This window comes from Sinocyclocheilus rhinocerous, unplaced genomic scaffold, assembly GCF_001515625.1.
Source record: "Sinocyclocheilus rhinocerous isolate Xijiao unplaced genomic scaffold, SAMN03320098_v1.1 scaffold754, whole genome shotgun sequence".
NCBI lineage: Eukaryota > Metazoa > Chordata > Actinopteri > Cypriniformes > Cyprinidae > Sinocyclocheilus > Sinocyclocheilus rhinocerous.
In genome coordinates, this window is record NW_015658045.1 from 434,068 (window position 1) to 461,493 (window position 27,426).

The 27,426-nt window shown below is 37.0% G+C and overlaps 1 protein-coding gene across 1 annotated transcript in view; it reads right to left on the reverse strand.

The window, feature by feature from the left end:
- kiaa1217 (KIAA1217 ortholog) overlaps nt 1-22,096 on the reverse strand; it is a 97,384-nt gene extending 75,288 nt beyond the window's left edge. Inside the window, 1 exon segment of the mRNA XM_016530254.1 lies at nt 21,298-22,096. Coding sequence (XP_016385740.1) covers nt 21,298-21,583 — 286 coding nt within the window. The 5' untranslated portion in view covers nt 21,584-22,096.
- Between the last annotated feature and the right edge of the window lie 5,330 nt (nt 22,097-27,426).

The following is a 27,426-nucleotide window of genomic DNA, read 5'->3' on the forward strand; positions in this document are numbered from 1 at the left end:
GACAGAGAGAAAGAAAGAGCCACCGATGAAGAGTGAAGTGAGTGAGAGAGAATCCCTTAAGTTAAAGCAAAACATGTGGAGGACTTCCTGCTATGGAGCCCCCTGCGACACAAACTTGAGGGCCACATGTGTGCATGCATCTGTGAATTTAGAGCTTCCTCTCAAAATCCCTCAGTTTTCTGTTAGAATCAGAGCCAGGTTTCAGTCTTCAGTGAGGTCTTAAGTGAGCACAACAAAACATCTCCAAAACACACAACAGATTTGTCCCAAACCCTAATGAGCATTGCATACTGGCTACATAGTCAGCTGTCTTCTAAGACTCTAACTGTCATAGAATATCATCATTGAGCAATTTGGATTGCTTTACTTAGGGGGCATGTCCATGTGCTGCATAAACAGCATGAGACTCAAGCTGAAATTGATTTCAATAATTGTTTGTTAGCATGTTGATAAGATAAATGCACAATACTAGTGATGCACTTAAATTTTAGCAACCTAAAATACCGGAGAAAAAAAAAAATCTGCCAAAATAGTCATGGAAAGAAACAGTTAGCACTTTTCTGATGACACGTTTTGACTGTTTCAACATGGATCAGTTACAACAGGTAAATATGTCAGAAGTCTGTACAAACTTCACCATCTCCAAAAATGATTCTAGAGTAGCAATATGTAATATTTGTTCAGCTGAAGTATCGAGAGGTGGGTCATTGCCAAATAATTTTTCTACGAGTGGTTTATCACCTGTAAACATGATATTTTGAACAGCATATCAAGTTAATTTATCCAATTGCCCAAATTAAATTACACTTTTTTTTTAATTGAAAACTTTAAAGGGGTCATATGATGCGATTTCATTTTTTCCTTTCTCTTTAGAGTGTTACAAGCTCTTGGTGCATAAAGAAGATCTGTGAAGTTGAAAAGACTAAAGTTTCAAATCAAAATAAATGGATAGTTGGCCAATCAGAGCACACCTCGCTTTTCAGACCGATTAGTTTTGTAAAAATCGACGCGTTTCAAAAAGGCGGGGCATAGAGGAGAAAAAATAATGTACAGTATGTGGAAAATAATGTGTTTTTTTAACTTTAAACCGCATAAACACATTTCATTACACCAAATACACAAAATAATGTTCTTTTTAGCAGCATCATATGACCCCTTTAACTTTTGGTTTTGGTGTTTTGGTAAAACATTTCAGTGCCTCACTTAACAATAAGCTCATTACGTTTTGGAACAGAGCCCATGTCTGGATTGTTTATGTATGTATGTGCGAGTATGAGCGTGTGCGTGTTCAACTCAGTCATTGGCAGATGAACTAAAAGAGGGGAGGAGTGAAGAAGGAATGAAAGGCGGATGGTAAATAGAGGAAAAGACATAACTGTCCTTGGTTATCTGCAAAACTTAGAACACTCAGCAGACGCTGACAACCTCAGCCCTTCCCCCAAACACTCATGCACATACTAAAACAAACACACACACACACACACACACTTAAGCCCGGATACAAAGTCATGTGGATGTCAAGAGGCGCTCGTATATGGTACACTCGTGTGCTTCCGCAAACACAACACACACAATGTGAAGAGTGTGTTGTCAGCTACAGTACAATAAATAAATAAATAAAATGAAATAAAATAAAACGTTTATGATTTTAGTGTATGGTATAAATATGCAAACTGGGTTGTAGCATCTGCCAAATTATGTTCTTCAAACCAAATCAGTTCTTCCTTGCCAAAATTTACCCACCTGAAAACACACACACACACACACACACACACACACACCCCACAACATACGTACACACTCTATACTTTCATACAGGCCCTTTCTGTCCAGTAATACAGAATATGCCTGCTAAAACAGACTATCCAATTTATTCTCACTATATGAGATAAATCATTCAGTGTCATGAAAAATTAATATGGTAGAGGGCTTAGAAGTGCAAACTGACAGCAAGAGGGCTCAGATGAATTAGAATCTGCTGACAAAAACAAACCAGTAAACATACACAGATGACAACTATTTTACCTCTCACTCTCTCACACACTCTCTCTTCACATCATCATTCAAAAAACACACCACACACTACAGAGAGCTGGAGGGTTTTGCTGTGGTAGTCAAGAACAAGCACAAGACGAGCTGAGAGCAAACAGACAGAGAGCTGTCTAAAGCACACAATATGTTTAATTCTTTGTATTCTGTTGGTGATCTGACAGCCATGTGGGTCTGTCTGTTTAGGAACACAATATGTATGCAGATTAATTCTCCTTAACTTACAGTCAGTACTTGCATTGTATATAAAGTGTTGAATGATGTAGCATAGTGCTGTTGTCACACCCCTGGACTCTGTCTGTGTGTTCCCCCCCCATGTGCCTGCCCTGACCTGACCTAGTTTCTCCCTCGTGTTAATTGTTCATTGCTCCCAGGTGTGTCTCGTCATCTCCTCGTCAAGTATATAAAGAGTGTTCTGTTCCATGTCCGTCCTTTGTCTGGTGTCTATCGTCCATTGTGCTACATGTATTCCCTGTTTTGGATATTAAAAGACTGTGGATTGTGATTCTCCTGCGTTCCTTGTTCCCTTCCGTAGGCAATCGTGACAGCTGCAAACTGTCCTATTGAATAAAAGTAAAAATAAAAATAAAAAAGCCCAAAATATATATTAAAAGAAAAGATAATTTAATAAAGGGAATGTTATTATTATTATTATTATTCAATATTTAATATTAACATTTAAAACAAGCAATTGAGTGTATTTTAAGCCTGGTTTATAATTAAAGGTATACAGTACCATATTAAAGTATTTACATACAGATCAATCTATTAAATAAACATATACACTACTATTCAAAAGTTTGGGGTCAGTAAAGTTTTTTAATGTTTTTGAAAGAAATCTCTTTTGCTCATCAAGACTGCATTTATTTGATCAAAAACAGTAAAACAGCAATATTCTGGAAATATTACTATTTAAAAAAAAAAAAAAAGAATATCATTTTCAAATTTATTCCTGTAATGGCAAAGCTGAATCTTCAGCAACCATTACTGCAGTATTCAGTTTCACATGATCCTTCAGAAATCATTCTAAGAGAAGGGAACAGCATTTATTTGAAATATAAATCTTTTGTAATATTATAAATGTATTCACTGTCACTTTTGATCAATTTAATGTGTATTAATTTATTTAAAAAAAAAAAAATCTTACTGATCCCAAGTTTTTGAACTCTTGTAAATTACTTCTTTGTTTGTCTGTTTGCTTAATGCATTTTATGCACAGGGGGGAAAATACTGCATACTGTATCTTATTAGCACAGATCTCAGTAATAATGACTAAGATAGTTTATTTAACCTTCTGACCCCAACAGAACAGCCAAAGTTAATTAGAGGTGCATATCTGTGTGTGTGCAAAGGATTGAGGTGGAACACAATGAAAGAGAGAGTGATAAAGAAAAAGGGGTGAAGAGAATTAAGTTTCTTTAATATACAGCCATACTTTAAATAAATGAAACAATCCAGACACCCATGGAAATGGAGGAGAACCATCTTGTGATGTCAAGAAATGAGGGCTGTTCAAACTTGCTCTAAACGCCATGTTAGAACACTTACATCTAATTCACACGGACACAAATTCAGATTAACTGCAGTGATTACTTCCAGCATTCCCAGCCACTGAGCATGCTCTAAAATATCATTTTACTACAGGCTACAACAGTTCAAGAGCTGACAGGAAAAGAGAAACAAAAAACACAGACAGTGACAGCTTTTCATATGATGAGATCTGATCGTCGGTCCAGGAAGGCCCTCAGATTAACTATAACTCTGCAATTTTGAGTTTTTCCTTTAATTATGCTCAACATTCCATGATCCTCTGTCTCTCCGTGAGCCTGAAGGAATTCAGAGTCAGATGAGACGAGATGATTGGTCTGGCTGTCTGACTGATGATATCATAATGGCTGAACTCATTCCATTTCCTGAGTCTGATTATGGGGACGTTTATCAAATTCTAATATGCGCAGAGGCAGTTGCTGACTAGTGAACCTAAAATGAGAAACTAACTTCTCTCCACCCTGAACACAGACAATAGTTAAGGAACTATAATTATAATATACTTATAATCAGTGCCTTTTACACAAATAAGCATTTTTGTGGATGTTGTGTATGATTTTGTTTTTAAATATATTTGTACATGTACATGGGAGTTTGAATAGGCATGATGCTTCTGAGCATTTGTGCTCTCTCTCTCTCTCTCTCTCTCTCTCTCTCTCTCACACACACACACACACACACACACACATTTACACACCTCACATAACAGATTATGCTCCATGTAATGTTTTATTCTTTAATTATTCTCTCTCTCTGTGTGTGTGTGTGTGTTAGAGGTAAGGAGAGATGAAGATATGCTTTGTCATGACTGCTTAAATGGAAAATACTGCCTTGGTTAACTCTCTACACATAATATTCCCAAAATAATTCTGACATTGAAATAAGAGTGACGATGAAGATGGGGGTAAAAAAGGGAAAAAAGAAACAGGAAACAGAAAACAGGAGAAGTAGTGAGGAAAGAGAGATGACACTACCATTCAAATATTTTTATTCAGTAAGAGTATTTTTTTAAAGAAATTAATATTTTTATTCTGCAAGGATGCATTAAATTGATCAAAAGTGAGGGTAAAGACTTTCACAATTTTACAAAAGATTTCTATTTCAAATAAATGTTGTTTTAGAACTTTCTATTAATTAAACAAACTTGAAAAAGGTATCATGGTTTCCACAAAAATATTAGGCAGCACAAACTTTTTTCAACATTGATAATAATTATAATAATAAAATGTTTCGTGAGCAACAAATGATATTAAAATTATTTCTGAAGGATCATGTGACACTGAAAACTGGACTTATGGCTGCTGAAAATTCAGCTTCGCCAACAGGAATGTATTAAAATAAATTAAAATAGAAAACAGCTATTTTTATTTATTTATTTATTTTTGATCAAATAAATGCAGCCTTGGTCAACATAAGAGACTTTTATTTCAGAAAAATCTTACCAGTCTCAAACTTTTAAAGGCAGGGTAGGTGATTTGGTTCAAAAAAAATTTTTGTTATGCTGGTTGAAAGTCTCTTCACATCCCGCACCCTGCTCGCGCAGACATGATACTTCATCAGCACATTCCATTACACTATTGCAGACTGAGTGAGAATGGAAGGCGTTATTATTGTAATATTATGCACTTTGTACTGTAATGTTTTCTCAACAGTGAATGAGACATGACGTAATCTGACAGCGTTGCATTCAATCCTCCACCAAAGCTGTCTCTCATCATGTTGCTGGTTAGCCTCTGGTCAGCCTGTGCGCATTCATGTATTTTGGAGGAGGTGTGGCTTTGGAGAGTGATTTGCAGGGAGGGTGGGATCTTATACTTTCAAAGCTAGCTTGCTATTGCTAGCTTCTCCGAAACTGCCTACCCTACCTTTAAATGGTAGTGTATACTAAAACTATACATGCTATAATTTAGAGAAGGTATAAGAAGGAGAAGTATAGATTGGAAGGATCTGCTATTAGCTGGTCTGCAAAGCTGCAGCTATGTATATGGTTTTAGTCAAACCTACAGAGTATAGAGATTTCTGAGCAGTCTAAAATGCAATGTTTAATATATAATATTTTGTGTGATTCGAAGGTAGCACCAAATGGAATTACAAAAATAATGATTGTTTTTCAAATATCCCAAACACACTTATGCTGCCAAACAATTTCTGTTTTTCTGAGAAGCACACATCAACAGGCAACAAAACGCCCTGAGTTTGTTTCAACACACACACACACACAGTCAAACTTGGTCAGCAAAACAATATATGTCTCAACAAGTAAAGATTCCTCATCCGATCACCCAAACACACATCTTTCAGTTCCTTTTATGGAGACTGTTGTTAATGTTTCAGTCACTGGCTCAATATATGTTGGAGAGTTTTAGATGAGCATGTGCTGATTTATAACAACATGAATCTACACGCTGTCTTACGTTGTATATCAGCTCTGCTTGGTTCTTCAGTAAATCAAAGAACCAAGCAACTGTGGCCAGACAAATCACCCTCAGGCCAGCAATGAAATTCGCCAATCAACATCAGGTACCATCTTAAAACCACTAATCATCATTATACGTATTGCACTGATGCCACATCATCTTTCAGCCTAGCCGAGTTCAACAGGTGCTTGTCAGCACATCCCTGGTGAAAATAAAGTGCACTTAATTGTATTGAATGTGCACTTGCAGTGCACATTAAATCTTAAAGTATATTTTTAAAAAGCTGTATGTGCAGAAAATATAATATTAAAATAAAAGGCCACTTAAGTGTAATGTTTCTTAACACACTTAAGTACACATTTAAAAAGTGAACTTTGTAATGTAATGTCAAATTACACATTTTACTTTAAAGTATATTATTCCATCTAGCTATCTGTCTATCTATCTGATAGATAGATAGATAGATAGATAGACCTTTTAAAGTATATAGTACTTCTGTAATAAGTACACTTTATGTAAGCTAAAGTGTACTTTCTTTTCAAAAGGAATGCTGCTGGGTATTAAACGATCATCACTGTCGTTGTTGCAGCCATTATTGAGCTGAATTTCTAGTCTGTCTGTAGCAATAACTCCTTTATATTTCAGCAATAAATGCTGTGCTATAATGTGAATTTAGCCATGAAAGTAAGAAGTTAAGTGCACTTAGGACTCGGGGTATTCAAACATACGTTTGAACATTTGCAGGGATCTCCAACCCTGCTCCTGGAGAGCTTATGTCCTGCAGACTTCAGTTCCTGCCTGCTCTAAACATCTCAGCTGGTTCGGGTGTGTATGATTGCGTTTGAGCTGAAATCTGGAGGACGGTAGCTCTCCAGGAGCATGGTTGGAGACCCCTGGCATAGGGTAGGCTAGCTACCAGGCTAAGTGGTTAACAGCATGCTAAGCTACTAAACTGAGTTGTTAGCTTGCAAAAACTGGCTAAAAAGGCTAAAACGAATGAAAATGAATCTAGCAATCTAGCACTCTAGCACAATCTAGCGCTATGTATAACGTTCTTTCACCAAATAGAATCACTTTGGAGTCCTAAGCAAACTCATTGGATGGATTATGACACTACTACTCCTTCAGCCAAGACTAAATTAAACTGAAATTGATCAAAACACGGTGTAGAAGAAGCAGATGCAGATGCAAAATAATGCGATCATCAAACATTAAAAAGCATATAAATCAAAACCTAATGTTATCAAATGAAATGTCAACCCAGAAAGTGGTATAGGACTGTGAAAGCTTTGGGGGTGTTTGATCATCAATTTGAATCCGATCTGGATGTAGTCTTTTACAAAAACACAATTTTCTCAGCTTTTTGTCTGAGTCTGTTTTTATGAAACTTACCCACATTCAAGTGTGCATGATTTTCAGATATTTATACAACAAAATATTCTGGGAGCCATGACATTTTTGAGAAAATGATCGAAAATGCTGGTGGTGGCTCGCAACTTTTGTAAAAACGCTGGTAGGGAAAGAGTTAAAGAGAAATTTATTAGGGAGGGAAAGGGATTGGGATGCAAAGAAAAACAGATTCAAACCTTAATCTCCCACATGAGCACCAGGGCTCAACATGTCTGGTGCATAACCGCTACATCTCCAACAAGAACAGGTTTATTTCAGGTTAGATTAGCTGTAGTCTAATTCAACAGATAGAGTGCAGAATATTTTGATAAACCCGAAGGAAATTCTAAAACTTTTCCATGGCTGTTGAAATTCAGTGCATGTATACAGTGCTTTGCCTCTCACCTTTAAAACCTTCCCTTTTTCTTGCTCCATTTCCTCCTGTTTCTATTTCACCGGTCTCTCTGTACCAAGTGCGTGTCTAGCCATTAGATGGTGCGTCAGAATGGAGCGAACAGAGATGAAGAAAGCGGAAAAGAAACAGTGTGTGCACACAACCCACACTCAGTGCCAACACTTCAGAAAATCCCTTCATCTTTTCATCCTTGCTTAACCACTCTTTTCTTGAAACAAGGAGTCTCTTTAGGAGATGGCGTTCATTAGGTGTGTGTGTGTGTCTAACCCTCTTGGCTGACCCTAATAAGCAACAACTCACAGCTTGCTGAATAGACTTCAAACAGAGACGCTACTTTTAATCAGCACTGAGAAAATCAGCTCACAACCTGTTCGGAGAGATGAGGGCAAGAAAAAGCGAGGGATAGAAGGAAAGAAAGAGATAAAAGGAGGTGAAGAAAACTACAGAGGCAGACAAAAAGGAAAAATGGCAACCTCAAACAAAACAGAGTGAGCGAAAAGACGAAGACAGAAGAAACAGCAACAGAACAAAAAGAAGACGACAAGCGCTAGAGGAATGTGAGGAACAGTCCATCCACTGCACCAGATTACGATTAAAAGTTACAATTTTCTGTCAGTTCTGCATGTGTGGACCTCAAACCTGTCAGAGCTCATAGTCTCATAAGGCCTCTGTGGAAACTGGGGCAGATAACACTAGATCTCCAATTAAACTGCTGCAAACTCAAGGAGAAGTGAATTTATAAAACATTATTTGATTATTGATAAAAACTAGCTTGGAGACTTCGCTCTAATGTATTAGAAGGTAGTGGGCCAATAAAATATTTGGAGAATTAAGCTACACTTAAATGAATGTCATTGCATTAGATGCAAATTATCAAACCAAACGACATCTTTTATTAATCTTTTATTCTTTGTAACCTCTAATAAACGCTGCCTGTAAGTACTTAGAAGCTTCTGAGACTACAGCAATCTTGGGCCATTCCTCACCAGAAAAGCTTCCAGATCACTGATAATCTTTGGCTTTCACATTGCCACTGCTTTCTTCAAATTCAACCAAATACTTTCAATGAGAATTAAATCTGGAGACTGAACAAGCCACTCAAGAAAATTCTACAACCGACAAAGCATTTAAGTACATTCTCAAGAAGTACATTCAAGCATAATTATATAAGTAAATTTTTCTGACCAATCAATCAAGCATAAATACATTTGGATGTGCACTCTGGGATAGCTGTCCTGCAGGAATGTCCATTGATCATCAAGCTTCAGTCTCTGCACTGAAAGCATCACAATTCTTGCTAATATGGCCTGATACTTCAAAGAATTCATGATGTACTTCATACAGTCAAGATTTCCACTTCCTGCAACAGCAAAAACCCCCCTATAACAGGACCGGTCCATCTCCAAGTTTGACCATAGAGATGGTATTCTTCTACTTTTAATCTTTGCCTTTTTTTGCACCGTGATATACCGCTGATCCATGGGTCCAAAACGTTCTCCCAGAACTCCACAGGTCTATCCAAATGAATTTTAGTATGTTCAAGTTGGCCTTTTATGCTCTTCTTGATCAAGAGTGGCATTCGGCGAGATGCCTCATCATGAAGTCCATACTTGACAATAGCACTGGCAATTTTTTTAATTGAATTTTATAAAATCTTTTTATTTTAGTTGACAGGGACATTGTACATTAATAAAACATTCCTGTAAATGTACCAGAATTAGCCAAAGGCTATTTTTCATCCGTAGTCCCTGGACAAGATGTTTGCCTCATTCAAACAAATACAGAGTTCTGGCATGAAACTCTAGATGGCGCAGTCCGATAGGTCTAGCTCAATCTGACCTGGCGACATCATTGTCACATGGCAGCTGATTGGTTCTCTCCTGTATCGGTAGCCAATGAGCTTACTGCTCAATATCCAAATACCTGGCTTTTGTTTGCTGTAGCAGACAGTTTTGCAGCGCACTTCAGAGCAGCCTAAATCAACATCTAAGATAAGTGAATGCTCTTTTAATCCATATCGCTGTGTATATTTGCATGGTCTGCCTAATTGAATACAAAATGAGCAACCGTAAACAAGTTTAAACTAAGTGTCATGTTAGCAGTTTGCATTGCATGCAGCACCAAAATATTAAGCATATTAGCAGCAGCATTTAGCATCTGTTTATACAGCAGGAGCAAAAGGCAGTTTGGAGCTTGTAATCGCTCTGAGGACACGTTAATAATAACGAACATGAAAACAGGTTAAATGAAATAAGCATTCTTGTGTATGCATTCAACTGGGGTTCTCCATATACATCGGCGTAATCTCAATGCTCACGTTCGCTATTTCTAAGGTCAATGTTTTCATCGTGATGAGTGTGTGGTTGATTTCAGTTGCACGCAGCATCAGAAGCACGCGCTTATCACAGTCATATCAACGATAGTGTTGCGGGAGAAGGGAATTAAGAGTTATTGCTATGGTTGTTGCAGTTCCGAGTGAAATGCATTATGGGTAGTGTATTTCGGAGAAATGTGCTCGTGACGTGTGCTATCGCTGTGCTGTGAATTCAGAAAACGGAGAAAGAATGTTTATATTCTGCTTTATTTGTTCATTCAAGTCAGTCCACCCAGGAGTTGTGCACTGTAACTCTGATAATTTTATCTACACGAGAGAGTAAAATGACATGCATCGGCTAATTTTGTCCGTCTCATCATTGCATGAACACGAATTAACGAGCTGTTATGCTGCCGCTGAGACTGATAAAGTGTAGAAAGTAACAGCAGATAATAAATGACTAAATTATGATATTTGCACAGGTGGATGCTGGGGTCTTATCTATCGGATTGCAACGTATATCCATTTTGTTAATTAACATTACACTTAGTGCATGTCTAATTAGAGTTAAGCCAGTCGGCATGGTAGCCCAGGCACACATAGTCGTAGGCCACTATTGTTAAGCCGGTCGGCGTGGTAGCCGAGGCTCACATAGTTGTAGGCCGCTATTGTTAAGCCGGTCGGCGTGGTAGCAGAGGCTCACATAGTCCTAGGCCACTATTGTTAAGCCAGTCGGCGTGGTAGCCCAGGCACACATAGCCATAGGCCAATAGCGTTAAGCCTGTCGGCGTGTTGGCCCAGGCACACATAGATAGTACTACAAGCGGTTCACTTGGCTCTTCGGAGCAGCAGCAGTACAAATGTCTTGGCGATAGATCTGCTTTGTGGGGGGTGTCTTGTCTTTCCTTGTCTGTTCATCTTCATGTGTGTGGATACATGCATGTCCACTGATGCAGCAGTTTATCCTTATATTTAGCGGCATGCATATATTGGCTTGTATTGTTTTGTGTAATGTGTCTCCTGCTTTGTGGGGGGTTATTTATATGGGTTATATGTGCAGCAGCAGTATTTCTTACATGCTTACCGCAGCATGTTGTGGATGTATTGGCAGTAGCAAGTCTCTGTACTTGCTCTGCATCAGCAGCATAGCAGATCTATTCCGCCAAGACCAAATACATTAACATTGTCATGTACATTGCCATGCCAATCCCTCCGAGAGTTGTCATGACAGAAATAAGTTTTTAAGCTAGACTTAAAAACAGATACAGAGGGAGCAAGTCTGATTGTGATGGGCAAGTCTTGTATTGTAAGTATTGATGGGAACACTTGTCTAGTGTTCTTCTTATACTCTGCATTGAAATGTTTATCCTTTCATCAGGTCATCTTGCAAGTGTTTGGCTGTACAATGCAGGTTTTTCTCAGTTGCTCTGATCAAACATTTTATGATATTGTGCTTTTTCTTCAACACCCTCAAATGTTTTCTGGTACAACACATTTTAAGCTAAGGAATAAGGCTGCCAGTTGTGTCTAGGAACTTTTAATGTCTTGGAAATACTCACGTAGCCTTAGACTTTCTAATATAATAAAACTCTTTCTTCTCTATAGCTTTTGTGAGAGCTCTGTTGACTTTGCCATATTTGCTACTCACGTCAGCACATGCATGGGCTAAGTTTATGTATGTGTAACAGCTCAAGCTGTTTTTTTTTAAATAATTTCTAAAGGCTTAATTGCATTTTAACACAATTTTGTTCCCCACCATACAAATAAGCAACTTAAAAACAGCAATGTTAAATATGGGATGGTTATTTAAAAATCCTGTAACTCAAAAATATTAAATTATATATTAACATTATCACCTTTAATATGCCAGTAAACAGTTATAGATGCAATTTTTAGAAAATCCTGGATCTTGCGTGTATTTGTAAAGTACTATAGTCTCTTGGGGGTTGAATAATTTTGATTGAAACTCTATTTATTTTTGCAAAATAATATAGAATATCTGGCATCAGTTATCAGCCATAACATGAAAATAATTATCAGCTGATGAATCTTGGTCACTTTAACTTGCATTGTAAATAATGATGCAACAAATGAACTTTCACAGGAATTCCACCATTGTGTTACTTTAAATAACTTGCTCTAGAGTCACAGCTGGGAGCTAAAGACTGAATTCCCATCCAGGAATAGTCACAATGGAAGGAAGGAACAATTTTTGTCTATTCCTGCTACTGCAGATCCAGTGAAAACAAAGATAAAATAACTTCTTAGGGTGAATATATATAGGGGTGAACTATCCTTTCAACACCATTTTCTTTCTTCTACAGAGTGCAGTCATGAGCATTTTCCCCCTGCTGGGATCAACATCTTCAAAAGCTTTATCAACCATTCAGACAAACTCCCAGAGGTCTCTATCTAATAAATGAGATTTTAAACACAGTTGCCCACGTTTTTTTAAATTGATTTCGGCTTAGGAGAGTTTTCTCTGATAGACGCCTTAGGGACACTTGGACAAACTCATGAAGAGGCACTTAACAGAATCTGTGTCCAACTATCTGTTATATGTCAACCACGAAGTGCAAAGTTCTGCAGCAACAACAACCCTCAGTGCATAACGTCTGAAGTCTGCCAGCCTTGGGGCATGAATTCAGCTCAGAGCGAGATAAACAGTAACAACAACAAAACCAGGTGTGTTAAATGGAGGTTTTCTTTTTCTGACTCATATCACCCAAGACACTTTGTGACATCTAAACCATGTAGAGCTACACCAAGAATCAACACAAACTAACTCAAATGTCAATATACTTGTGCAAACACACTCAACTTGTTGGTTCTTGCCTAGTTGGTTACCTAATTCAAAGTTTGTCAAAGGTGGGCATTGTTGAAAGGGTCTCTCCCTATTTTTTCTCAAGATTGTATTGCTCCCAGGTTCTGAGATCAAAGCAACATGTCATAATTCTAATTTTTAGAATACAAGCTTGCTCGGTTGCTTGACAGTTTGGTGCCAGATAACTGAAAAATGACAATGTTTACAATGTCCTAGGGTTCCAAACTTTTTTCTTCTGTGGAACACAAAACAACATGCTTTGAAGAATGTTCATGCTGTTCTTTTCCATGCAAGGAAAGCATAAGCAGACATTCTGCCAAACATCTCCTTTTATGTTCCACAGAATAAAGAAAGTCATGCAGTAGTAATCTAATTCAAAGTTTGTCTAAGGAGGGCATTGTTGAAAGGGTCTCTCTTCCTTTTTCTTCCAGATTTCTAAGATCTCAGGTTTTGGTTACTGGTGACTGTGTCCTGTAAGCCATTTTTCGCAGCCGCAATGGTGATTAAGCAGCCTATGAGCTCAGCGGAAAGGATTCTGGAAAATTCCTGAAGTAAGGAAAAGTGTCTAAGTGCTACTCCCTCTCCCTGAATGCTAGGAGACTAGAATATCTCACAATGCAGAATGATAAACCTTTCCTTTCATTCTCTCCCTCCCCTTTTCGATCATTCCTGCCAAACGGGGAACAATTACCAGATTCCATTTGCCATTAAGTTAAAGCACTCAGGCACTTTTCATTAGCTGAGCTGGTGGGTGACCTGTGGATCAACTTCTGCCCACATGAATTCAGTTTTTCACAAACAGAGTACTCCATCTGTCTGAAGGAATAATAGTCTGCCGGTCCAAGATTAATGGAGTGGCTTCCAAGCACAAAAATACCTAATTTAAGAGAGTAATTTGGTTAATAAATCTGGGACGATCAAATAGTGTCCATGTCCCTCCATGTCTGCTTTCTGTCTTTCAAAAAAATAAATGAATAATAATAATAATAATAAATAATTCTAAACTTTTAAATATAAGCCATTTGCTTTGTTGCCTGACAGTTTAGGGCCAGTTCATCCCAAAAGTAAAATATTTTATAAAATATTCACCCTCATGGGGTTCCAAACCTGTATGATATTGTTTCTTCTGTGGAGCACAAAGCAAGATGTTTTAAAGAACGTTCAAGCTGCTTTTTTCCATGCAAAGAAAGCATAAGCAGACATTTTGCTAAACATCTCCTTTTATGTTCCACAGAATAAAGAAAAGCAGTTTGAAAAGGATATCATCAAATCGAAGGAGGAATTGGATGGATCTCTTGTCAAACTGGATTATGTCGAAAATCAGACGAGGAGGACAAATATTATTGTGGATGGGATCACTGACGAAAAAGATGAAAACTGGATGAAATCGGTGGTAAAAGTTCGGGAAATTCTCTCAAGTAAATTGGGACTAGGTGACTCAAAAATGGAAATTGAACGGGCTCAGAGGATTGGACAGTATTATAACATTAAGGATTGGACAGTACATGATTATAAAACACGTCAAGTGAGTAAGGCTCAACGTTTTTTACTGTGTCCACAAACAAATCTGACGAAAAAGACTGTGCTTTATCGAGGTTCTGTTGCTTGGAATATGGTTCCCATAAATATATGAAAGAGTAACTGTACATATGTATTTCGAAGGAAATGTGAAGATTTGCTTATAAATATGTAGATTTATATTTTGACTGCTGCTACTTCTGAGATGTATAGTTTTGTAGATGTACATTTTAAGTGCTGCAATTGCTGAGATGTATAGTTTTGTGATGTGATAAGTGAAATTGTATTCTTGTTCTTTTTTATTTATTTGTAGGACTGTTTGTCTTGGATTGATTTGTGGACCCCAGGAAGACTAGTAACCACTTTGTGGAAGCTAATGGGGATCCAAATAAACAATAAACAATACAGGTTTGGAACAACATGAAGGTGAGAACATGAACAGAATTTTCATTATTAGGTGAATTATCCCTTTTAAAAATGCAAAACTGTCTCTGTTATTGATCTAAATGGCTCTTTAGGAACTTGCTGGCACAGTGAGCTCTGCTAGATTGTCTTCAGTTTGGGCAGTTCTGGATTAAGAGTGTCTCACTTTTTAATCAGAAAGGATTTAGGGTTAATGAGCAGTGCTCATTAATCTAATCCCCCTCATGATTCTCTTCATAGTGCTTCCACTGGCTTCAGACTCCATTGCAATGAATTAGAGCCTGCTGTTGATTACAAGAACTCATCCCTGTCTGACACTTTTACCAAAAATCATGGGATTATTCTGTTTTGATCACGAAAGGAAGTTCATCCCAAAATCAAAATTCTGTCATTATTTATTCACTCTCATTTCTTTTCAAAGCTCCATGACTTTCTTTCTTCCATAGAGCACAAAATATGTTATATACAATGAAAACATACACTAAAGTTCAAAAGTTTGGAGTCAGTAAGATTTTCAATGTTTTTGAAAGAAGTCTCCTCACCAAGGTTGCATTTTTTGATCAAAAATACAGTAATATTGTGAAATATTACTACAATTTAAAGTTACTGTTTTCGATTTTATTATATTTTTAAAAAAGTAATTTATTCCATATGGCAAAGCTGAATTTACAGCAGCCACTAGTCCAGTTGTGATTTTAATATCCATGTTGATAATAAAAAAGATGCATTGGGATCAGCATTTATAGACATTCTGAACTCCATTGAGGTTAGACAACACGTGTCAGGGCCTACTCATTGTCGTAATCATACTTCAGATTTAATTCTGTCGCATGGAATTTATATTAATGGTGTTGAAATTCTGCAGCAGAGTGATGATGTCTCGGATCATTATCTACTCTTGTGTATACTCCATCTAGCTAAAACTTCAAATTCAACTCCCTTTTACAAATAAGATAGAACCATCACTTCTATCACAAAAGACTGTTTTGTAAATAATCTTCTTGACTTTTCTCAATTCCTCCGTAAATCCAATAGCTCAGAAAAACTTGATGTTGTAACAGAAACTATGGACTCTCTCTTTTCTAACACTTTAGATACGATTGTGGAATAACGAGCACACTCACACCTTAAAGAGAGCAGCCCAGAAAATGGGCACAGCTGTAAAAAGACAACACTAGAGGTATTGCGTATTGCATGGAGAGAAAGTACTTCTACTTATAGAAAAGCTCTAAAAACTGCTTCATCTGCTTACTTTTCATCTCTTTTAGAAGAAAACAAACACAACCCCAGGCATTTTTTCAATACAGTGGCTAAATTACCGAAAAATAAAGCATCAACAGACACAGACATTTCCTAACAGCACAGCAGTAATGACTTTATGAACTTCTTTACTTCCAAGATCGATACTAGAGATAAAATTCTGACAATGCAGCCATCAGCTACAGTATTGCATTTGATAGTCCACTATAGATCCCCTGAGGAACAATTCCATTCATTTTCTGGTATAGGAGAGGAAGAATTGTATAAACTTGTCAAATCATGAAAACCTACAACATGCATGTTAGACCCTATTCCATCTAAGCTACTGAAATAAGTGTTTCCAGAAGTCATGTAAATCATCAATGTCATTAGGATATTTCCCCAAAACTTTCAAACTGGCTGTTATTAAGCCTCTCATTAAAAAAACACAACTTGATCCTAGAAAATTAGTTAATTACAGACCGATCTCAAATCTCTCTTTTCTGTCAAAAATACTAGAAAAGGCAATATCCTCTCAGCTATGTTCCTTCTTAGAGAGAAATGGTATCTGTGAGGAAATCACGTCAGGATTCACAAATGAGTTACAAATGACCTGCTCTTATCATCCGATCATGGTTGCCTTTCTCTATTAGTGCCACTGGATCTTAGCGCTGTGTTTAACACTATCGACCACAACATTCTTTTGAGTAGACTACAAAATTATGTTGGCATTATTGGAATTGCATTGGCATGGTTCAAATCTTACTTATCTGACTGTCATCAATTTGTAGCAGTGAATGAAGAGGAATCATATCAATCACAAGTACAGAATGGAGTACCACAAGGCTCAGTACTAGGACCACTGCTATTCATGCTTTACATGCTACCCTTGGGAGATAGCATCAGGAAAGATGGTGTTAGCTTTCACTGTTATGCTGATGATACTCAGCTCTATATTTCATTGTGTCCTGACAAAACATATCAATTCGCAAAACTAACGGAATGCATAGTTGATATAAAAAGCTGGATGACTAGTAATTTCCTACTGCTACTGTAAATTCTGAAAAAAAATGAAGTTTTAATTATTGGACCAAAAACCTCTGCATGTAATAATCTTAAACACTGTCTAACACTTGATGGCTGCTCTGTCAATTCTTCATCATCAGTTAGGAAACTAGGTGTGCTAGTTGATAGCAATCTTTCCTTTGAAAACAATGTTTCTAGCTTTTGTTAAACCGCATTTTTCCATCTTAAAAATATATCTAAATGACTATCTAAGCTCTCAATGTCGAATGCAGAAATGTTAATTAATGCGTTCATGACCTCAAGTTTAGATTATTGTAATGCTTTATTGGGTGGTTGCTCTGTGTGCTTAATAAACACACTCCAGCTGTTCCAAAATGCAGCAGCTAGAGTTCTTACTAGAACCATATTAGCCCAGTTCTGTCAACTCTGCACTGGCTCCCTGTTGAACATTGTATACATTTTAAAATCTTGCTAATTACTTATAAAGCCCTGAATGATTTAGCTCTTCAAAACTTGAGCGAGCTCATATCGCATTACAGTCCTTCATGTCCGCTGCGATCTCAAAACTCTAATAATACCTAGAATATCAAAATCAACTGTGGGCGGCAGATCCTTTTCCTATTTAGTGCCCAAACTCTGGAACAATCTACTTAGTGTTGTTCGGGAGAGAGATACACTCTGTCAGTTTAAATCTAGGTCACCGTAGCCAAACGGATCCAGTCCTCATCCAGACCAGATGTTGGACCAGCACTTAGAGACAACCGCTACAGCCCTGAATGTCAGCGGAGACCATGTCAACTAGATGAGCCCTAGAGACAGATCCCCTGCGAAGGCAGCGTCAACTACACAGCCATCGGCACAAGACCACGGGAACCCGACAAGTCCTCGGCACAATCTGACCTGTGTTGCAGCCTGGAATTAAACCAAAATTTTACCGTTGAATTAAACTGTTGAAGACAGTTGTGCTGCTTAATATTTTTGTGGAAACTGTAATCCATTAATTTTTTTAGAACATTACAAGTAATACCTTCTATGAAGTCTTTAGGAATCATAAGACAGCTTTGTGTGAGGAGCAGACTGAATTTCAAGTTAAATTAGTTGGAATTATCATTCTATGTTTGTATGAAAATAAACAGAGCATTCTTCAACATGTCTCATTTTGTGTTCCACAGAATAATGTCATGATGTTTCGAAGCAACTTGAACCACAAAATGACAGCATTCATCTCTTTAAATGAATGAGAAAATGACTAAATATGATGAACAGTTTCACTTTCTCTTGATTTGAGTCCTACAATGTAAAAAAGCCAAATTAAATGTTAATATGCATTATTTTGGAGTACTACACTGGCTATCCCATAAACCCCCAGTGAAATGTTATGCTTCTCATATCAGCAGATCTCAGACTGATATGTTAAACACATCAATCTGGGTGACCACTCATAGTCTAAGCATGGAAAATCTAAACAGCAGAAGCCTGAGTACAGATCCAACCAGCTTAAGATAAACGTAGTTAAGATGAGGGGACGGTGTCTCCCTCCCTCTCTGCCCTCTTTTTTCCCATAACCTCTGTCTGGCTGAACCATGAGTAAGCAAGACCACCCAGCCATGAAATTTACTGACTGTGATACAGTTCTTTGTCCTGCTACACTTGCTTGTGATAAACTTTCAAAGAGTGCTAATAGTAGATTAAACAAAAGACTGAACCATTTTACCTGCAGATAAACAGAAAACCCCTTTAAGAAAACCGACTGCTGATAAACAAAACTCTCTTTTATCAGTCTATCTGCCAGACATAAAATGGACAACGAAAAAAGAGAATGTATTTGTTTTCCTTCCACATGCTTCTTTGAGGGCACATTTAGGTAGAAAACATTAGTATCAGATCGCAGGTGATTATAGTAGACTCTTGCGCTTTGATCTGTGCGGTTCTTCAAAGCACAATGGAAAGGTATAAAATGTTGTATTTATGTTACAGTATAACTTACATATAGTGTCATAATAAACATGTGGGTTTACTTCTGCCCTTTAGGACACTCTTCATTGCCAGCCAGATTTCTAAGTTTAAATACTAACATATGCTTAACATTTATTTAGAAAATGAAACATTAATTAGTAGAAGGAAAATGCACACTCATCATCTCTCCAGTTGGGAAATGTCATCTATCAGTTATTCATTAATTTTTCGAGAGCCATTTATCCAACATGTTATGAACTGTGCTTGGACTCTAAGTCTAGAAAACATTAACTCTTAAATGGTCCATTTAAAGTAACAATTTAAAGAAAAATACCTTTTAAAGAGCTCATTGGTGTAAACATTTACAATGTTTACAGTTGGGCAGAACTGAGAGACGGTTTGCTCCAAAAATATATTTCTTATATTTATTATCAACTTTCCCTCATTCACTGTAAACTAGAATAGCTACTAGAATAATGTCCAAGTTACTCTTTTTGCTATAAAAATGTAAATGGTTATATGGCTGTCATGCTTCAACAAAGAAGAAAATAATAAACAAGCAAAAAAACAATTGGACTAGTACTAAAGGAAAAAATATTGCATTTATAAGTCTATTGGTGGCCTAATACTTATAATAGAGCCTTTATTTCCAATTATATTTCAGCAACCAAATGTCATAAAAACAATTGTTTTATACATTTGTACATTTTATATTAGCATTGATATTACCTGTACAAGGTTTGGCCATAATCATCAAGATCTGTTTAACTCAGTGTTAGAAATGTTGCCTTGGCACCTAACTGAAATAACTGCATAACTGAAATAAAAGTTTAATTTGAAGTAGTAAAACTACAAAAACTGCTAAAACGGAAGCTGAAAAAAAAAAAAAAAAAAAAAGCTAAATAAAAATTACAAAAACTAAAATTAAAACTATAAATTAAATATAATACAAACTATAAATTAAACTAAAAATTTAAGCTAATTCATAATATTAACAAACACTATAATACTATATAAATAACTCTAAAATAACACTGGTTCAATTTTGAATGCAGCATTGTATTAATTGTATGAATCGTATGGAAAATGAACCCAAACAATATTTAACAATTTAAATGTCTACTCTTTTCACAAACTATGGATGGTTTTAGAAGACGCCTTCATAGAGCATTAATCATATGGACTATAGAGAAAATAGTGCATGAATCATATTTTTTGTCATTTTTGTAGCCTTTTGGAGAGCTGTATTCATCATCCATCTATCCATCCATCCATAAAAAAGAGCCATGTGACAAACTGTCTGGTCAAGTGTTAATGATTCACCTTGAAAATGTTTCAAACATATAATGCGCTTCTATGCTTTTACATCTATGGAGGAACAATTTTCATGGTAACATCTGGATCCTAGTCCCTTTTACTGCCATAGATGGAAAGAATGGAGGCAAACAGATGCACTACTCAAAAATGACAGAAACCAGGTTTTACTGAGGTTAATCATACATTACTGAACAAATGAATGACAAAAAAGAATGACGCACTAATTTCTGTGCGTGCATGTGTGTGCTTGTCAGAATGGATAACTAAAGGAGGAATGTTAACCTCAAGAACTTCCTGTCCTTAATATCATCACAGTCTAAATCCCCGCCTAGGGGTGTCCCGTTCCTGCAATTTCCCTGAGTGGACATGACATGTGTGTTAATCACTAAACATTGAGGGATGTGACTGACAGGCATCAGAAGGCCACTGAGGTGACAGGATTTGGGCTATAGCAGGTAGAAGGCTAATATCACAAAGAGGACAAACAATGTGTCACATGTAACGTGTCACACCTCTAGAAGGTCTAAAACTTTGAGTAGGGCAGAAAATAAAATTTCTTTGGCAATATGAATAAAGGAGAGCAAATAGAGAAGATTTTTGCTTCTGATTTTTTCCAAGATACAAAAGTCTGCAATCAAAAGCCTGAGATTTTAGTATGAACTTCACAGATCACAATTATATATATATATATAAGTTCTTTCAAGTTCTTTGATTATCTTCTGAGCCAAAGAAAGAGCAAGTTCTCAGCAATAAAATTTTCCACCTAGAATTAGAAAACAATGACCAAAAGTGTCCAGACATCAGTGGTCAAATATGAAAAGTGCAGTTTGATGGTATCCACTTTTGATTATCGATTACTTACTGGGATGTGTGACTGCTGCGGTCCCTTTAGGTGGACTGATTTTGCTCCTTGGCTGGCTCATCTCATCCTCTTCCTTTATATTAGTGTTTTGTGGGATCTGCGAATGTGTTGTTCCATTGATAGGAGGCCTCTGGCCAGGTATATTGCCCTCGCTTCCCGTCCGCATCACCTTCTCCCCCATGCTGTGCATTCTGGGTCGGCTGGCAGGTGTATCCCGACGAGGTGAGGGGAGTTTGGAGCCAGGACCCGCAGAGGATGGGCGAGCAAGTCGTGAAGGTTTAGACATAGTGTCGAAATGCTGGTTAAACTCGAGAGAATCCAATCTAGTCAGTTCATCAGTCACTCACTTGGTATTCCATTTCAGTTGTCCAATCAATTCACACTAGTATATCCAAAACTGTGTTCCACAGGTGTCCAAATACCGCCTGGATTTTCACCATACTCCACAGAGAACGATTTTCACCGTCTTGGTCTTACACTCCCTCCTTCTCTCTCATCTCTCTTCCTTCTTGTCCTTCTGTGTCTCTACTCAACGAACGAGTCCAGACGAGTGCAGGTAGAAGAACCAGACGGCAGGAGAGACAGAGGAGGAGGAACGAGGGGGAAGGGGTTAATCACCACCTTTTCAAACAGAGCCTCCAGCTTTCCGAAGTGTATGCGTGTGCGCCTCAGGATGACTGACAGGGGGACAAACGGAGATAAGCAGCCTGTTCCCATGTATCAACGCATTCTAGCACACAGTCTCAATCTCTCTTTCATTCTGCCCTCCTAAACTCCAATCGTCCTTCTCTCGCTCTCCCCACCTTCTTTTGCATCTCGTCTAGATGCTCTCAGCTTAGAAAGGCAGAAAAAGTCTCAATACTTGGGAATAAAAAAGGAAAAGAATGAAAAGGGAGGAGAAAAGGTCTTCTGTTGCTGTCACAGCTGTGTATACTGATCCACATGTGACTCTCTCTCTGTCCACTGCTCTTCCAGTCTCCAATTTACCAAGCTAGAATACCATCGCTGTGGTGCGTTGCTGTAGAAAATTACACACACACACACACACGCGCCTGGATATTTCTGGAGAATTACAAAGCGGCAGAAAGGAAAGCGGGATTACATTAGCATAGCTAGTACTTGAGCTCTGCAGTCTGTGTGTGTTTGTGTGTGTATCAAAGTAAGGAATGCTGGAAGCTTTACTTTGGATTGAAAAGAGTTGGAAATGGAGGAAAAAATCCTGTTTGCTGTCACCAAAACAAGCACAAACACACAAAGTTTGCAAAACTACATATAAAAAAGAGAGCGACAGATTAACTTGCACTTCATTAAAAAAACATTACAGTAAAATATATAATAAGAAATTTGGTTTTATTTGTTTTATTGCCCTTTTAGCATTATTACAGCATTTATTGCCATTTCAGCATTATTTGGCATTTTGAAGACAACTGAAAAGAAAAATGAAATTATTTTGCCGTTACATCAAAACATCGATATTAAACAGAAAAACAAATTAAAATATACACAAATACAAATATACAAATTACTAATATAATATCTCAAATTGCAAAACATAATTTAAAAATGCACAATAATTTATTTCACATAAAAATTAAATATTTTATATCATAATTTTGTTTGTTTATTAAATGAAATCCTAAAACTTTTTTATTTTTTTTATTGTTATTTTTATGTTTTACTTGAATTTGAAGTCCCAGATTTTCCATGTATTCTCTGACGTGTTTTTATTCTTATTATTCAGTCTCATCTAATCAAATCTCACTGCATATGCTGAGCTTGGGAAAAAAAGTCTTATCATCCATTTTCTTCACGGCTCCGATTTTTGGCATATAACACTGTCTTACAAAATAACTATCAGAGTAGTTTTTACCCAGGGTGCTCAGAGAACATGTAAATCTGATGCATCTCAGTTTATCATAAACAATAAATGTAACAATTTACTAGTAAAAAAAACACACTATATATCCTGATTATGAGTCAAAAAGAGATTTTGAACAGATAACCTACTAACCCAAAAGCCTGTGCCTCTCTCCGCTGCTCCTGTGATTCCATTTCACAGAGAAGCCCAGATCAAACCATCCAGCGGCGGTATATTTACCTTTGGATTTCATACCCAGGGAGTTTGGAGGAAAAAAAGTCCCAATGGAGCAGATTTGGCTGGCACAATACACACACATCTAGACAAGAGATTTAAATGTACAACATTTCACCACTGGATTAAACCCCCGCTGACATGGCTTCAAACCATTCGGCCACCTGGACAAACCATACATCAATCACTTTAACATGGGGAAGTGATCATATTGAAACATATCTATGTGGTGGGTGTATTAGTGGAGTGAGAACTGACCTATTTCAGAAGAGACAAACATATATGAAAAACCTTTTTTTCAGAATTCATCTAATTTCTCAAAAATGGACTTTCTTTGCAGTTTTCCCAAGTATACTAAAATATACTAGGGTATCATGGCTGACTTTTGACCTACATTTCTTCTCTACTAAAACCTAATGACCTTTGACCATGCTATACACAAAACAGATGTTGTGTATTGGCTTCTGTGTGCTCATACATATGTGTGGTTTGCATGTGATATGCACATGTGTGCCTCAGTAAGTGAGTGTGCATAAGTAATGCGTGTGTTTTGGGGTAATTTAAATGCCCTCTAATAATACGTTATATATTTGGCAGCCTCATGGCTCCACCCTGTAAGATCTCCATTCACTGATATAGCTCAATGTAAGCCATATTTAACCCTCTAAATAATATATGACCTATGAGACTGCTGTGAGATTTTCCATTCATCTTACCCTGGTACTTTATACCAAAATCATTTCTGCTAACAAGTCTTATTCATGAAACAAGCATATATAAAATAATGTATATAATTTATTATTATTTATCACATAATTTGTAATCACATTATATGCTTTATTTTTTATGTTAATTTATTTATTTTGCTTAATTTTGTTTATTTATTTAGATTTGTTTTCTAATTTTTATCAACAGTCACTGTTCTAAGTTAATTTAAATTAATTAATTTTGTGTAAATTATTCATTAAATAAATTTGAATCGAATGAAAGGTTTTGCATACAGTTAGGTAGTTTTGGTAGGTGGATCTAAGTACGTCTAAGGAATTTTCGATTCTTAGAGAGCGGTGAACCCCACCTGACTCATTCAATCCCCTTAGTTACTAAATAATCCAGAGCAAACAAAGAATGTGTATCAGGTAAAACATCTCAAGAGTTTCCCAGAAGCAAACAGATACATCATTATATCTTGAGCGTCTCATACCTGACTATCAGCAGAATGAATCATTACTGTCTCAACATGAAAAGGACTGGTGTGTGTGTGTGTATGTGTGTGTGTGTGTGTTTTCATGCCCCCAAGGGCCAGTTTCTTCAAACACATTGAGATTTTCATGAGCCAGAACTGATTTCTCCTGTTAGTCCTGTTGATGTAATCATAAACTGTCATGGGAGTCTCACTGTGTCTTTGAAAGGGGTCGTCTGGGTCAATAGTGCATATTATTGTAACAATAATATTTTTTCTCAAAAAAGTTTTATGCACATTTAAATATAATTACTGGTTTTCACTAAAACATCACTATTTCTATTGCTCATTAGTGTGTTACAAGTTGCATAACAACTACCAAGAATGCCCTAGAAATCACTTAGAGCACTTAGCAACAACCCAAAACATCCTAGCATTGTGGCAGCAACTTTTGCAAAGACAAACACTAATATTTTCTTCAGAAATGTAAAATTCTGGCTTGTACAGTAGTTTTTTGACATGAATGCAAATGAGGCTGTGAGGGATAGAAGTACAGTGTGTTCAATGGATTGTACTGTTGTTTAACATGTTGATAGTACAGCTGACGAAACATCTTTCGGTAGACTAAAAAAAAACAAAAAAAAATCCATAAAACAGTTTTGAAAGTTCTGAGTTGTGAAAATTGCATGATCCAGGACCTTTAATACAGTGTTTCTTTCACAGTCTCATTTTCATCTGCATTAAATTCAATATGGCGTCTAACCTGACTAAGGTCTATACTACTATAGTTGTTTTACTATTTAATAATTCCAGTCAACTTACATTTGCTTACATCATTTACAACTTGTGACCCTAAAATAGATCATTTAACCTTGTTACATTTCACACCTCCTCAACTCATCACCTCACCTCCTCAGAGACACATGCTACATTTCTCTTTCTCCAGATGTCTATAATGACTCTTCCTGACTCGCACCTCTTTCATTAACACCATCTCGGTTTTTGCGACAGGAGACAAGCTCACCTGAGGTAAGTAAAAACGACTTTATGAAGACTGAAGTGATTCTGGACTATTATTGTACATTTCCTTTGCCATCAGGAATAAAGCTCAGACATGTCTCACTCCTACGATCCCCATCACACAGTTCTGCTAACTAACTTGAGTGAATAAATGTCTGAGATCCCCTGCGGTAACTTTCAGGTAGTCGAAAGGCTCATAAAGAGTTTAACCAGCAGACACACAATTATACCTGACATTCCTCAGTAATGAGCCGGAGATCGCACATCAGACCACTATAAAGACATATAGGGACTGACATTCATGATAATATGGAGGAGGACAGAGAACAATTAACTGCCCAGAAGCCATATAAAAAAGTTGATAAAAGTGAACCCCTTTGCTAAAACATCTATGATCACTGTCCGTCAAAACTGAGTAATAAAGTTTAATAATAATTTAATCTGCCACTGCAAAAAAAAAAGGTGTATTAATTAATTAATTCAGTAGATAGACGGATGTAATATAAAAGGTTGAAAATACGGCCAACCCTTTGTGCTCTAAACCAGACAAAATATCTTAACTTTTTTAAATTGATAGATAGAAGGATAGAAAACTTTGTAAGTGTAATAAACTGATAATGACATACAATTAAAAGTAGTATCATATCTAAATTTTCAAAGGGCATTGCAAGATGGTATTGTAGTGTTAAAATAAAATAAAAATTAAATAAAATAAAAAAATAAAAAGAAAAGGAATATAAAATGAAATAAATATTTTGAAAAAGTTACAATTAAAATACTTACAGAAAAGAAAAACACAAAAGATCGTGAAAGTGAATGCCAGCAAAATGATTTGCTGAGTTTCCTGACCTCTGTGTCTCTGGGGCCCCCATGTGGTCTGACCATTAAACTCCATCTCCATCTGGTACACTGGAGTGAATAGTAGCTAAAGAATGTTTGCTATGGATTTGATCAGTTTGTGCATTTTGAGTCATTTTAGGGTGTTTAGAATTCTCTTGTCATTATCAGTAAGCATTTCTTCCCACAGGTATAGGTTAAAAACCTCCCTCGCCGTGTCACAAAAAAAGAAAGAAATGTCTAACTGTCTTGACTTCGTATGCTTCCTCTAGGATCTATTTTTAAAAAGTATGAGCTTTAAAGCCTATTTTAGATTGTCTGGACAAACTAAAACTTTGGCTTGCAAGTCATTTTCTAAGCCTTAATGAGGGTAAAACTGAATTTATTGTGTTTGGCTCAAATGAGTATTGTGTACATGAATTTGAATCTGAATTTCTGACACTACACAGTACTACACATGTCAGAAACTTAGGTGTTTGGTTTGATAATAATCTTAAATTTGATAAGCAGATAAGTACAGTGGTCAAGTCCTGTTCCCGTTTCAAGGGAACTTCGAACTGCGTCCTCTAGGGGTCGCTATGGGGAACGCCTTGTCGTGACCCGTGTCTGAAGCTTACATTGAAAAAACACCAACAACACGTTGGGAGAACACATTATCCTCTTCTTCGTCTTCACTGACTGTTTTGTTTGAAGTGTGCATTTCTGTGGTAAGAGCGATCTCTATTCATATCACTATGGCGAGCACTAGCAAAGCGTTTAGAGGATGTGTGCATCCGTGTCGTCGTTATTTAACATCTGATGACACACACGATCTATGCGTTGTTTGTTTGGGCGAAGAGCACGCACGCGATGTCCTCGAGGGGGCAATCGGCGTGCACTGCGAGCGTTTTCCAATGAAAAAGCTCCGCTCTCGTTTGTCTCTCTTTTCGAGGAAAGCGGGGCAGCCATCTGATTCCCACGATTCAGGACCCGCCGCTGCTGAGGCACGGAGGAGAATGAG